This window comes from Nicotiana sylvestris, chromosome 5, assembly GCF_000393655.2.
Source record: "Nicotiana sylvestris chromosome 5, ASM39365v2, whole genome shotgun sequence".
NCBI classification, from domain to species: Eukaryota; Viridiplantae; Streptophyta; class Magnoliopsida; order Solanales; family Solanaceae; genus Nicotiana; species Nicotiana sylvestris.
Genome location: NC_091061.1, coordinates 14998820 through 15012175, shown reverse-complemented (window position 1 = coordinate 15012175; position 13356 = coordinate 14998820). Strand labels below are relative to the sequence as shown.

Here is a 13356-nt window from a genome sequence, read left to right as displayed (position 1 = left end):
ATAGTCAAACTCACTATCAATTTTTCTCTTCTGATTCTGCAAACCCGAAAATGAAAGTGTACCTGTCTGTCTTCTATATTAATCCAATTTTTTATTTGGTTTTAAAAATTATAAAGTTACTTTGAAATGGTAATGTAAAAAACTTTACACAATCAATGCATAAAAGTTATTATTTATTTTTTTTAAAATTTTCTGTCACGATAAAGTAATTTCGAGCAGGCAATTAGTTTCATAAATAACATTGAAAATAAAACCATTTACTTATGATTAAGGCGTAAAAGTCTATTTGCATGACATATATTTTTCTTTCATTTGCTTGGTGTAAATATTTGATAGGGTGAGTTTATCGTACTCGCATACACACATATAAAGATTTATGTTAGTACTCTATATTGTATGTTAACTTAAGTGGATCACATTGGTGATGAATTTTAAGTAATTGTAACAAGTGTCATAAAAAAGCTATTAATGCGGTACGGTAAAAATTAATTATAATTAAAATTTATATAGCATGATAAAGTAAAGTAAAAATATTTAAGTTGGTATTTTGACGGTTGTCCAATGACCTCAATTGCAAAAATAGTCATTTTTTTTATTTTTAAAATAACACGTTTATTATTTACTAATTTAACCCTTTGAAAAACTATAAATAGACCTTTGCCCTTCTTTTTTCTGTACTCATCTCTCGATTCTCAAACCCAAATTCTCAATTGTTATTCTCTCATTCTTTAACCCACTTCTCATTGTACTACTTGTACTTCAATATCTGCTACTATGGATGAAGATGAAGACATTGATGGTTTTAATATTTGGTCTATATTTTTTTTTTCACTTAAACTAGTAGCAGAAACATTGATGAACTTCAATTCTACTTGCAAAAGCAAACAGAACCTCGCACAGAAGAATTTTCACCGTTGGCATGGTGGCATGTATATGAAAGCAATTTTCTGTTCTTTCGGCAATGGCTCAGGACGTGCTAAATGTGTCAATTTCAACTGTTGCATCAGGGGAGAACATTTAGTCAAGCAAGACAGCAGCTAGGAGACACCCATCACTCATTGGGAAGTAATGCTATGGAAATTTTGGTATGTTTCAGAGATTGAATTAGATCGGAGTGAAGAAATCAAGTACGTGAAGATGTTGATAAACCAGAAGACAAGGAACATGGAAATATATTAACAAATGGTAACCCATCTGAATTCAACATTCTAGAAAATGGCCAAGAAATTCATATTGATTATGAAGAACTTACTAGGGCAATACAAAACCTTTGAAGCTTGAAGATTATATTTAATAATTCAAATTTGAATTTATCCTTTTTATTCTTTAATTTAATTGTTGTAAAACATAAACTTTATTTGTAAGTGTAAATATTAAAAAAAGAACTTACAAATTATAAGTTATATTTTTTTTCATGTTCATTGTGTTCTCTTAAATTCGTACTGAAATATTCAAATATAAGGCTTTTAAAAGCCTTTAAAATTATTCAAACATTCTTTGTATAAGTGTATTTTTAGTGTTTTATATTTTTACTTTATCTTAATATAAATTACGATCGTTATATAAAATACAATTAACAAAAATTAACTAAGGCTGGCCCGGCCCAACCCATTAGGCCCAGAACCGTTCCGTTTCTATTTAGCATTGGCTAAGCTCGGAACCGGTAAATTGTAATCTGTAATCGGAGCGGTACAGAGACGGTATGTCACCTTTTCCTCTAGCCCGACTCGGTCCCTTAACACCCATAATTTAAACCAAGGACGGATGGAGAGTGTTATCTACGAGTTCGGACGAATCCAATAGCTTTTATTTAAACTTTAGATTTGTATTAAGAAATTCATTAAATATATATAAATACTTAATTAATTGCAAACCTAATAACTAACAAATTATGAATTAGATTGCAAATTCAGAATCTATAAACTTCAAATTATAACTTCTCTCGTTTAAACCCAAGTAAAAAACCACTAACTAGAGAAGAAAAATAGGTGGTCTAAAAGCTTCATTCTTCCCCTTTTTTTCTGCCACCAAATCTCCCTATTATTGTCTCTCCTTTTCCCTGTCTTGTTCTTTTCACTCTTCTGTTCTTTTCCTCTGTGCTAAAACAAAAATAAAACCAGTGATATAGCCCTCATTCCTGCACCTCTTCCACCTCTTAATTTGGTTTCTTCCCCTTTCTCAAAAGTTGAGTAAAAACTATCAACATAATTCTTCATTGCTCTCTCCCTCCTCATTCTTTTTCCTCCATAGGCAAATTGAGTTTTCATATTTTTTCTTAATTTTTTTTTCTTTTTTCTTTTTGCTGCATGTGAAGTTATATATAAAGAAAAATGCTACCATTGCAGCTATGAGAATGACTTCACTTATTTCCTCATTAATTTTCACATTCAAATACATAGTTATTGCAGTTCTCCTGCTTCTCTCTCCTTCCTACTATTCTTTAAGTCCTAAGCATGGAACCCTAGACTCTACTCAGGTAAGACTCTTAATTAATTTCTTCTTGTTCTAACCCCAATTAACCCCCCTCCCCTCCCCCCCCCCCACACACACAACCATGCTTGTATTTCTATGTATAATTATAGTAGTTTTATATTTTTTATTTTTATGATACATGGATGCTTATGAAGTTCTATGCTAAGCAAATTTAAAGTGGTGAATTCAAATTTTAGAATCAACTAATTTAGGATGATTGTCATCAATTATATATTTATTACTCCATCTGTTTCAGTTAATGTGATAATTTTATTTTTTGGAGAGTTAAAAAGATTCTTTTGAGCGGATATTTCTTTAATATTTTCTAGATTTTTTGAATTAATAACATTACTACGATTTATCTCACTTTTATATATGTACTGTCCAATTATGTAAAAAATTTCCGAAAATTTTAAAAAATCTATATTCAAGTTGACACTAAAATTAAATATTTTAACCCTCATACTTTGAACTATATCACATAAAATGGAATAAAGGACTGATATACTATAAGTGGTGCAAGCTGAAAATAGTAGATTTTTTGAATTATTAACATATATACTTTGAATTTTGGCTTTCTTTTTTTTATAGGATGTTTTGGTTGAAGAGAAAACAAGACTGGGATCAATGCCACCAAGTTGTTACAACAAGTGTAACCAATGCCACCCATGCATGGCAGTTCAGGTTCCAACTCTACCGAGCCACAACCGAGTTGAACCAGGTCGTGGTCATGATCTGGTTCGAACCCAATACTACAATACTGCAGAGTCGTCGCTTTCACCTTCTGGGACCAATAGCAGGTACTCCAATTACAAGCCACTTGGATGGAAATGCAGATGTGCTGGTCACTTCTATAATCCTTAATTGTGACTCCATGAATTCCCAGTCGTCGCTTACACGGAGACAACTTGATCTGACTCCATGAATTCCCATATAATCCTTAATTGTCTAACTATTATAATTTTAGGACTAAGAGTTACAATTAACATGTGGAATATGTTGAAAAAAATTCCTGTATTTAGAAATTAATTTTTTGTTATTTTTTCTACTTATAATATTTTTTTGGGGGGTGGGTGGGTTTCAGGAGACAAGACACTAAATGAGGCAGTTCGGAAGCATTTACTATGGTGTACATGTTTCATGATATTAAATGCTGATTGTGTGTGTAAGGTGTTGTTATAAATGTAGTCTTGAGGTAAGTTTTGAATATATAGTAGGAAAATCTTTTTCTTTCTTTTCTTTGAATTTTGTCCGGTACAAGGATTTTTATATATTTATATATGAGCACAATAATTCCAACTGTGTATCAAGCCACAAGTTGGATTAATTCTGATATTTCTTTCCCTTTTCGATGATTCTTTTTTCCTTTGTTGGACAGTCCTTTTTTATCCTCTTGGGATTTTCATGACCTTCTTTATCAGTCTTGAAGAAAAAGTCACTGGAAGTGACCTCATATTTGAATTACCAAGAGACACCCTGACTTTTGTGTGTGCATGGAAAAGACAAGGCAAGGTCATAAAAGTCAAATGTAAGGTAAGTAGCAAAAGATTTTAGGCATTGTAGTAGAGAAAAAATAGCGTACTACTAAGTGATGTGATGGATAGATGATATTCCTTAAGTTTTTGGATTTGCACCCTGAAAAAAGAAATTTATAATAAGAAATTCTTCCTTCTTTAATTCAGATGCTAATGTAAATTAATCGAATCAATAAATTTTGAATTTTGAATGGTAAATAAAATTAGAAAACAAGTATCACGGATGCGGAAGAGAAGGACAAGCATAAGAGAAATGTATTATTTAATTTGTGTAATAATCATCTCTTTAGAAAAAAATTGTGTACCACCAAGGATATGATATATGACTAAGATCTCTTCACTTTTGGTTAAAAGTCTACTGTTCGTACTCTAAAATGGAAAAATATTTGGTAGGAAAGACTTTTTTATTTAATGATCTTATGTGATACAGATACTGGTAATTGCTCAAAGTAAAAGTTGGCTCAAGCTCAGCTTGAATAGCAATGGAGGTTGAACTGAGAGAGCGAACATTCGAGAAGAAGGATAAAGGAAAAGTGGGAAATGAACCACACATATTATTGATACCTGTAATGAATATATATATACGTTGTATCCTATCTAATTAACTGAATGTCTGGCCTAGCCACTTTGCATCTAACTAACCGCTTTACAACTAACTAGTCACTTTACATAATTAGGCAATCTCAATACCCCTCTCCCCCCCCCCAAGTTGGTGATGTGGAAAACACTGCCAACTTGTGCAAAGCTGTTGAATATTTGACTCATGTCAAGGCCTTAGTTAGAGCATCTGCAAGCTGGTCTGTAGTCCCCACATGGTGTAGTGAAATCAATTCCTCATGTAGCTTGCTTCTCATAAAATGACAATCAACTTCTATATGTTTGGTTCTCTCATGGAATACAGGATTTCTGGCTATGTGCATAGAAGACTGTCACAAAATACTACAATGGGCTTGGGAAAAGGTGTTGTGAGTTCTTCAAACAATCTACTAAGCCACACTAGTTCTCCTACTACCTTCCTTAAGGCTCTGTATTATACTTCTGCAGAGGACAGGGAGATAGTGTCTAGCTTCTTGGACTTCTAACTAACTGGACTGCTGGCCATTAACACAAGGTAACCACTAACAGAATTTCTGGAAATTTGGGCATGCTGCCCAATCAGAATCACAATAGGCTCTAATTGTGTAATCTTGATCCTTAGCCAAGAATATGCCCAAGGTGGGATCCCCCTTCAAGTATCTAAGCAGATGAAAGGTTGCTTTTAGATGAGGTTCTCTGGGGTCATCCATGAATTGGCTTAAGTGTTGCACATTGTTACCTATATCTAGTCTGGTGTTGGTGAGAAAATTGAACTTTCCTATCAATTTTCTATATCAAGTGGGGTTTGTTAATGTTTCTCCTTCCTTAGCTTTAAGCTTCATATTAGGGTCCATTGAAGAATTGAAGTTGTTGTGATCCATGCACTGGTATTCTTTCAACAGGTCAAGAGTGAACTTTCTCTAGAATATTATTACACTATCATCTTTGTAGAGAACCTCCAGTCCCAAAAAGTAATGTAGCCTCCCCAGATCCTTTATTTTGAAGATGTTGTTTAAGAATATTTTTAACTCTTTAGTCTCAACAATTCTGTAACTATAATGTCATCGACATATACTGCTATATAAATAGATAAGTGCTTAGTTTTCTTGTAAAATAAAGAATAGTCATACATTAAATGTGCATAACCCCTTGAGCATAAAGCCTCAGTTAGTTTAGCATATCACTACCTGCTTGCCTGTTTCATGCCATAAAGAGATTTGTTGAGTTTGCAAACCACTCCTGAGTTGTTTACTACTAGTCCCTATGGTACCTCCATGTACACTTCCTCATTTAGATCCCCATGTAGAAATACATTATTTACATCCAATTGTGATATGTACCACCCTTTCTTGACAACAGTGATTATTAGGGACCTCACAGTTGTTATCTTAACTACAGAGGAGAATGTTTCTATGTAGTTAATTCCAACTTGTTGGGTATATCCCTTTACAACCAATCTAGCTTTGAGTCTTTTTACACTATCCTCTACTTTATATTTTATTTTATACACCTACTTACATCCTATGACTTTCTTTCCAACAGGTAGGGGAACAAGTCCCAAGTGTGGTTGGTATGTAATGCCTCAAACTCTTTGTCCATAGCTGTTTGCCAAGCAGGATTCATAGCTGCCTCCTCATATGATGAGGATTCACTGTCACTACAGATGTCTCTCACAAGACTTTGACTTTCAGGATTTAAGACATCAGAGGTTATATGATGATTGTTAGAGAATAAAGCATTAAGGGAGAAAGGTACAACAAAGTTGCTATGAGCAACAGATGGTGATGATCTTAGCTTAGGGAGTGAGTGTAGTTGAGCAAAGTTGTAAATATATAGGTGTCCTATGTGGTCTTTGTGATTTTCTTAAGTCAACAAGTGTGTTAACAGACTGATAGGCTATTGATGAAGTATTGCTTGAAGATTGAGGTGTTTCAGGTTGTGGTAAAGGACTAGAGGAATTCATAGTGGGTGAACTAGTGTTGGACTCAAGGTATTGGGATTGGCCATGTGTAACACCGGTGCCATTATCACTATCATAAGCAAGTTTAGTGCACTTTTGAATATAATCAATGAATGGAACAGGATTAAGAATAAAAGGAAATGAAGTGTTTTCAAGTGATATAGCAAAAGGAAAAACATTCTCAATAAAAACAACATCCCTAGAAATAGATATCTTCTTAGTGGGAAGACTTAAGACCTTGTACCCTTTGACAACATAGGGATAACCAATGAATATGTATGGGGATGTTCTAGGTTCAAATTTGTGTTAATGTACTTTTGGTACAGAAGGATAACACAGGCATCCAAAACTTCTCATGTGAGAGTATGTTGGTTTTCTCTTTTGAAGTAATTTAAATGGGGATTTAGGATAATGGTGGGAAGAGGGTAATATGTTTATGATGTAGGTTGCACACAAGATGTACTCACTCCAGTATTTTACAGGTAAATTTGATTGGAATAGGAGTGCCCTGGCAGTTTCCAAGAGATATTTATGTTTTCTTTCTACTATCCCAATCTGTTGAGGGCTATAAGGGCATGTCTTTTAGTGAATGATGTCTTTGGATTGGAAAAACATACTTGCCTCTATACTGGTGAACTCCAAGCCATTGCCTGATCTGATTGTTTTAACTTTTGTATTAAGCTGGGTTTTAACCATAGAAATAAATATTTTTATGACTTGTAAGGCATTTTTTTTGCATGTGAGAAGGTTAGTCCAAGTGGACCTACTGTAATCATCCACCAGTTTAAGGAAGTACTTGTAGTTATCCTATGTTGCCATATAATAAGGTCCCCAGATGTCTATGTGTAGTAGTTGGAAGATTTTTGTGAAAAAGCTTATTTTCTGGGGAAATAGTAGTCTTCCCTGCCTGGCTATTGGACAAATGGAACAAAGAAAGGGTTGCTTTGAAGGAAAGAAAATGGGTATAGAGGAAATCCCTCTCATTTTGACAAAGGGTACATGCCCAAGTCTATTATGCCACAGAACATTTACATCATGATCAGGTGATACACAAATATTCAGAATAGGATTTCTATTAGTCAAACATGGACCATTTACAGGTGGATGAGATACACACTTATTTGTGGATAATGAACTATGTACAGATGAATCAATATGATAGTGTGAGTTGTGTGTGCAATGAGCCTTATTACAAAGGCAAGAAAATGAGTTGTTAACAGCAAAACCTAAGTAGTTGTTTCTCAGACCTTTTGGGCAAAGAACGTACAACCCATCACAAGCCTTACGAATCTCCAAAGGCCTCTTCATTGAAGGGGCCTGCAGAATACAAAGATTGTCAGTGAAGGCTACTATGCTTCTGGGGTTAAAACTGGCCAGACCATGAATGGAAATTAGGTTGTATTTGAAGGAAGGTACAAACATTACTTTATGTAAAGTAATATCAGGCACAAGTGTTACACTGCCAATTTCTATTTCTCTAACTTTATATCCATTTGGTAAGACAACTATGAGTGGATAGGGCAGTGTTACAATATTGGTTAATAGGGACTTATTGAAGGTCATGTGATTTGAAGTCCATGAGTCTAATATCCAAGAATCAGTCTTGTTTTTGAGACATTGACATGACAATTTATCAAAATCTATAAAGGAAGTACAGACTATTATACCTGCAAATTTCAAAGCCCCATTGATAGGTTTGGTAGCACTTGCATTCTCTCCTCCATTCCCAGCTTGAAAGTGTTGTAGCAGATTTTTTAATTTGTCCATATTGCTCCTTTGACAAGCTGATGATCTAGTCTTCATTCAAATAATTTTGTTCTTCTCCCTTGTTGGATAACATATCAGATGACTACTTCCCATGTACATTTGCCACTATTCTCTTTCCTTTGTTGTAATTCTGGTTCCGATTGAATCCTTGATTCTGGTTGAAGTTTTGATTTGGGTTTTGATTTTGATTGTGAATATATCCAAAACTCTCAGGGTATCCATGTAGTTTGAAACACCTATCCTTAGTGTGCCCTGGCTTCCTACAGTAATCACATATATGTCTTCCCCTTTCCTTGTCTACCATAGTTGTTGTTGTTAGGCGAATAGTTGGTCCTATAAGTGTTGGACCTAGAACTAGCAACATTCATAGAAGTTGATTCGATAAACAGCTGAGTATGTGGTTTGATTTCCCTCTGCTTTTCATCTTGTATGAGGAGAGAAGAGGCTTGAGCTAAGTTTGGTAATAGGTTCATCATGAGGATGCTTCCTCGAATCACAGTTTAGGTTTCAGTCAATCCGATGAGGAATTGTATTAGTCGTCTGTCCTGCTCAGCTTTGTAGAAACCTTCCTTCGCGCCACAAGTACAATTGCAGCTGCATTGAGACTTATTACTCAGGGTGCTCAATTCTTCCCAAAGCTTCTTCAATTTGGTGTAGTAATTGGTAACATCAAGAGTTCCCTGAGTTGTATCGTTGAGATGTATCGTTTATTTCCTTTTGGATTTGGTACAACCAGGCTCCATTTGTCTGTCATACCGATCTTCTAGCTCAATCCATAGCTCCATGGCATCATTTGCATATTCAACATTGTCTGGGATTTTCTTGGACAGGAAATTAAGAATCCATAAAGTCACCATGTCATCACATCGCTCCCATTGACGAAATGTGGGTGAGTTATACACCCTAGCTTGTTTTTCACTGACAGGTCTCACAACACACTACACCTTCATGAACGATAACCAACTCTACTGAAAGGAACGGAAAAAAGCATGACACCGGGATTATCCGACGGATGTTAATACAAGGGATCACCTGGATCGATTCCGGAATTTCCTATAACTCCGATGTTCACATCTGTGCCAGCCACATCGCTCAAATCATCAACAACCATGAGTAATTGAAATTAATTGTGTGAGTATCACACTTTGGGAGAAAAAGCCCCTTTTCAGACAATCAATTAGGGCAAAAACGAAACCACTCTTAGAAATCGATCGAATTAGGGGAAAAGTCAAAATCGACGAACACAAAGGAGAAATGGATAATCGAGAGATGATATATCGTAACGACTAGGCTCTGATACCATGTTAATTGCTCAAAGTAAAAGCTGGCTCAAGCTCAGCTTGAACAGCAATGGAGGTCGAAGCGAGAGAGAACATTCGAGAAGAAGGAGAAAGGAAAAGTGGGAAATGAACCTCAATAAATACAACTAACTAACCGCTTTGCATAATTAGGCAATCTCAATAAATACAGATATCAATAAATCGGGTTAATAAGTTTTGAATACTGGATGCTTACAGAAAAGCAAAAGAAGTACAACGAGGACAAGCAAAAAAGAAACGTAGTTGGTGTAATGTCTCTTCAGATTTCACTAGTGTCCATACTTGCTGTTACCAATTTTGGTTTGCATTTTGGTTGTATGTTACAATAAATATAAAGTCTGTTTTGGTTACCAGTTATACTGTGACCAATTTACACAGTTTGACGGTGGATACTCGGCCGTGTTAGGCGCTTAAAAAAAATTAATCTACATTTTAATTTCTTTTTAGCAAAAAAAAAAGTTTAAATAAACACCTTTTCAGAAACTCAAATGCAAACTCAGTATTTGGGAAATCTAAAGCAAATGCCAACTAGTTTGGCAAATCTACCTATAATTCAAAAATTCCATTTTCACTTGTTCAAATAAGTCAGGTTTATTTGTCGGATAAAATAGAAATTATGCAGATTATACTTCAGCTTTCATTTGTTTATTTAAGTGTATATCGTTTAAATTTTAGATCCGTCCCTGTCCATCTACCGACGTTCAAGACAAAACTGTACTTGTAACTGCTGTAGTGGTCCTATGTGGAAGTTAGTGGATGTTTTGAAATATCTGTTTAATTTTATCCTCCATGGAATCTGGCACTGGACGTATATGATGGATACTAATCAAAGGCAAAGGTATCACAATATAAATCATGATCTCCATTGACACACCTCAAACCTTGCAATATCGTTTATTGCATCCCATTCCATCAATGACATTTTTGGGCTTCTTCAAAAGCAAGAATTGCTATATATAAAGGCTCACCGGTGCACGAAGTATCATACGTTCACGTAAGGTCTACTTCCCAAGGGGTGTGATGTAGGCAGTCTACTCTGATACGAGCATCAATTATTAGTTCTGCGAAACGAACCTATGACCTGTAGGTTATACAAAAACAATTTTACCGTTGCTCTAAGGCTTCTTTCTGAATTGCTGCATATAGGCAAACTCAAACATGTATTTCGTCCAAGAAAAAAGTCAATGAGTATTGTGAAAAACCAAAATTTTAATCCTGGGATTCACGTTCTATAGACAAAGTGAACAATTGGCTATTGACAATCTTCAAATACTGGCATGAATGGATGATTTCGACAAACCGACCTTAGCTCAGTTGGTAGAGCGGAGGACTGTAGTATTGTTACTGAAATCCTTAGGTCGCTGGTTCGAATCCGGCAGGTCGGACTTTTTCTATTTATTTCCATTAACGTAGTCTTACTTTTTACTGTTTTGCAGAGGGGAAAGGAGGTTACAATAATCTTTTATATTACTAAAGTGAATTTACTTGTTATGTTAAGCTATTTACCGGTTAATAATTCTACGATATCAACCAATACCTTAATATTTAAATATATTTTACAGTGTTTATTGCACAAATATTAAACTCAATATAAATTTTAACTCTAAGATGGTTATAAAGGAAAATCCTTGAGGACCTTTTTTAATTAATACCATATCTTTATTGTTCAAAAACTGAAAACTTGCGTCACATTAAATAAAAAAGAAACTGAAGATTAATTAAAAGAATTTAATACTTAGAATTTAACTTTACAAGTAACTGGTTCTTTGGAGAAAACACATGAAACAACTGCTATAAAACATTCAGAATTACTGCTCTTCAATCCCGCTTCATTTATATTGTTTTTAATGCATTTGAGACCAAAAGCAAAAATGACTACATCACGAAACGTTATCCTCTTGACTTTTATGATTTTCACTTTTGCATCACTAGGTGGGTATTTAATCTTTTTTTTAAAGTTCATTTTTTCTGTAAATGAGAAAATAGTAAATATAAAGTTTTGACATTTCTTTTTTTCTTTTTAACAGATGCAGAGGCAGAACAGTGTGAAAACCAGCTTATATATAGAGCACCCCTGGGGAATTTGTGTGAAAGATGAAGAATGTCACGATCTTTGTGTTAAACTTCAAGTTGGTATAAATATAGTTGCTAAAAGTTATTGTGACCATTCTATAACATCATGTAGGTGTATAGCCTGTCTCCCACCAATTACATTTACACCTGGAGGCGGTATATAATGGAGAGAGGTGGTCCGCCACCCGATCGCTCGGATAGAATTAGATATATGTATTAATAATATTTTCACGCATAAAAGTATATATAAATAAGGAATGGCGCCCCCTGTCAAAATGTCCCCTACTAACTTCATTTAAGTGCAAGTCAATCTAACTTTTATTATTTATCTAAATTATAAAATTTTGATTTACTTCTGTTATTTTTTTTTTTGAGATCTCAATTTTTTTAGTTGAATATGATTTTAGTAATTTTTCCTTTTTATCCATCTAATGTTTTATTTCCTTGATTTCAAATAACGTTCTAATATTTTTGTTCGGTTACCCTATATTTATTTATGTACGAAAATCTTGTAAAATGAACTTAATTAGCTCAAAAGGATAAAACGAAACCGAATTAATTCAAAACAAAGCGAACCAAATTTAGTAATTATATATTTAAGAAAACATGAAATTAATTGTTTCATGTAATGGATTCATTTATTTCTTGAATGGTAATTGGTATGATGAGAACCATTCTGTTTACATTAGCAATCCTCTTTTGGGGCTGAGTATTTCAATTTTCAAGCTTAAATTGTCTAAATGGGAGAAAAGATTTTGTGGTGTTATTTTTAGATTATGCTTTAGTCTCAAATGTTTATCCAAAGATTAAGAGCTTGTTTGGCCATGAAAAGTTTTTCACTTTTTTTTTTGAAATCAATATTTGGCCATAAATTTTTTAATTTTCATTTGAAGATGAATTTTGGAATTTTCCGAAAATTTGAAAAACTCCAAAAGGCTGTTTGTCAAAATTTTCACTTAGGTCACTCACAAAAATTAAAAAACAACCCAAAATTATATTCATATCCAAACACAACTCAAATTTTCCAGTACCATTTGTCACACCTCCTTTTTGCGCGCCCGCCCCGAAGGGTTAAATGCGCGGGTGGAGTTTTTCCAATTTAAGTGACAATATTCGAAATGGGATTATTTATTTAATTCAGAGTCGCCACTTGGGAAAGGTTTGGTTTTTGGTGTCCCAAGTCACCGGTTTATCTTGAATCCCAAATCGAGGAAATTTTCGACTTTTCCAAATGAAGTCTGCGAACCAGAAATTCTAAGTAAGGAATTCTGTTGACCCGAGGGAAGGTGTTAGGCACCCTCGAATCCCGTGGTTCTAGCACGGTCGCTTAAATTGTTATAATGGCTAAATATCCGATTTAAATACATGTTGTGACCTATGTGCTTTTATTAAGTTTCAATCGCTTTTATTATTATCATTTATTTTACAGAATTGCAACGTCGTGAAAATGCGTCTCGAACCACGTCACAATCAATGCACCCGTGATTGTCGACACATTTGGACTTCATTGAGATTTGGATTTGGGTCACATCAATGTGCACCCGAATTTAAGAATGTGATTTAATTAAACCGCGCCAACAGAGTCTAACGCGCTATTATCTTTGTAGAAGGCCATGAAATTTATTAAATGACCTGTCTTGAATTCTAAATAATT

At 34.4% G+C, this 13356-nt stretch overlaps 1 protein-coding gene and 1 non-coding gene across 12 annotated transcripts; both read left to right on the top strand.

The window, feature by feature from the left end:
* The first annotated feature begins 2004 nt into the window (after positions 1 to 2004).
* Positions 2005 to 6666, top strand: LOC104224414 (EPIDERMAL PATTERNING FACTOR-like protein 1). Of its 11 annotated transcripts, XR_011400023.1 has the most exons (5): positions 2009 to 2476; positions 3064 to 3272; positions 4909 to 4972; positions 5052 to 5118; positions 5206 to 5668. XR_011400023.1 is itself a non-coding variant. In XM_009776053.2 (4 exons), the coding sequence occupies exons 1-3, from the start codon at positions 2348 to 2350 to the stop codon at positions 5087 to 5089; spliced, it is 519 nt and encodes a 172-aa protein (XP_009774355.1). In that variant the 5' UTR covers positions 2006 to 2347; the 3' UTR covers positions 5090 to 5118; positions 6126 to 6664. The 11 variants fall into 11 exon arrangements, 7 of the variants coding, with proteins under 7 accessions (XP_009774355.1, XP_009774354.1, XP_009774353.1 ...); XR_011400025.1 differs by lacking the exons at positions 4909 to 4972; positions 5052 to 5118; positions 5206 to 5668 and adding exons at positions 3851 to 4005; positions 4438 to 4872 and having other exon boundaries at positions 2005 to 2476; XM_009776053.2 differs by lacking the exon at positions 5206 to 5668 and adding an exon at positions 6126 to 6664 and having other exon boundaries at positions 2006 to 2476; positions 4909 to 5118.
* Positions 6667 to 10928: 4262 nt separating this feature from the next.
* On the top strand, positions 10929 to 11014 carry TRNAY-GUA (transfer RNA tyrosine (anticodon GUA)). Its single transcript is given in 2 exon segments — positions 10929 to 10965; positions 10979 to 11014. It is a non-coding gene; the product is annotated as a tRNA-Tyr (tRNA).
* Positions 11015 to 13356: the final 2342 nt, after the last annotated feature.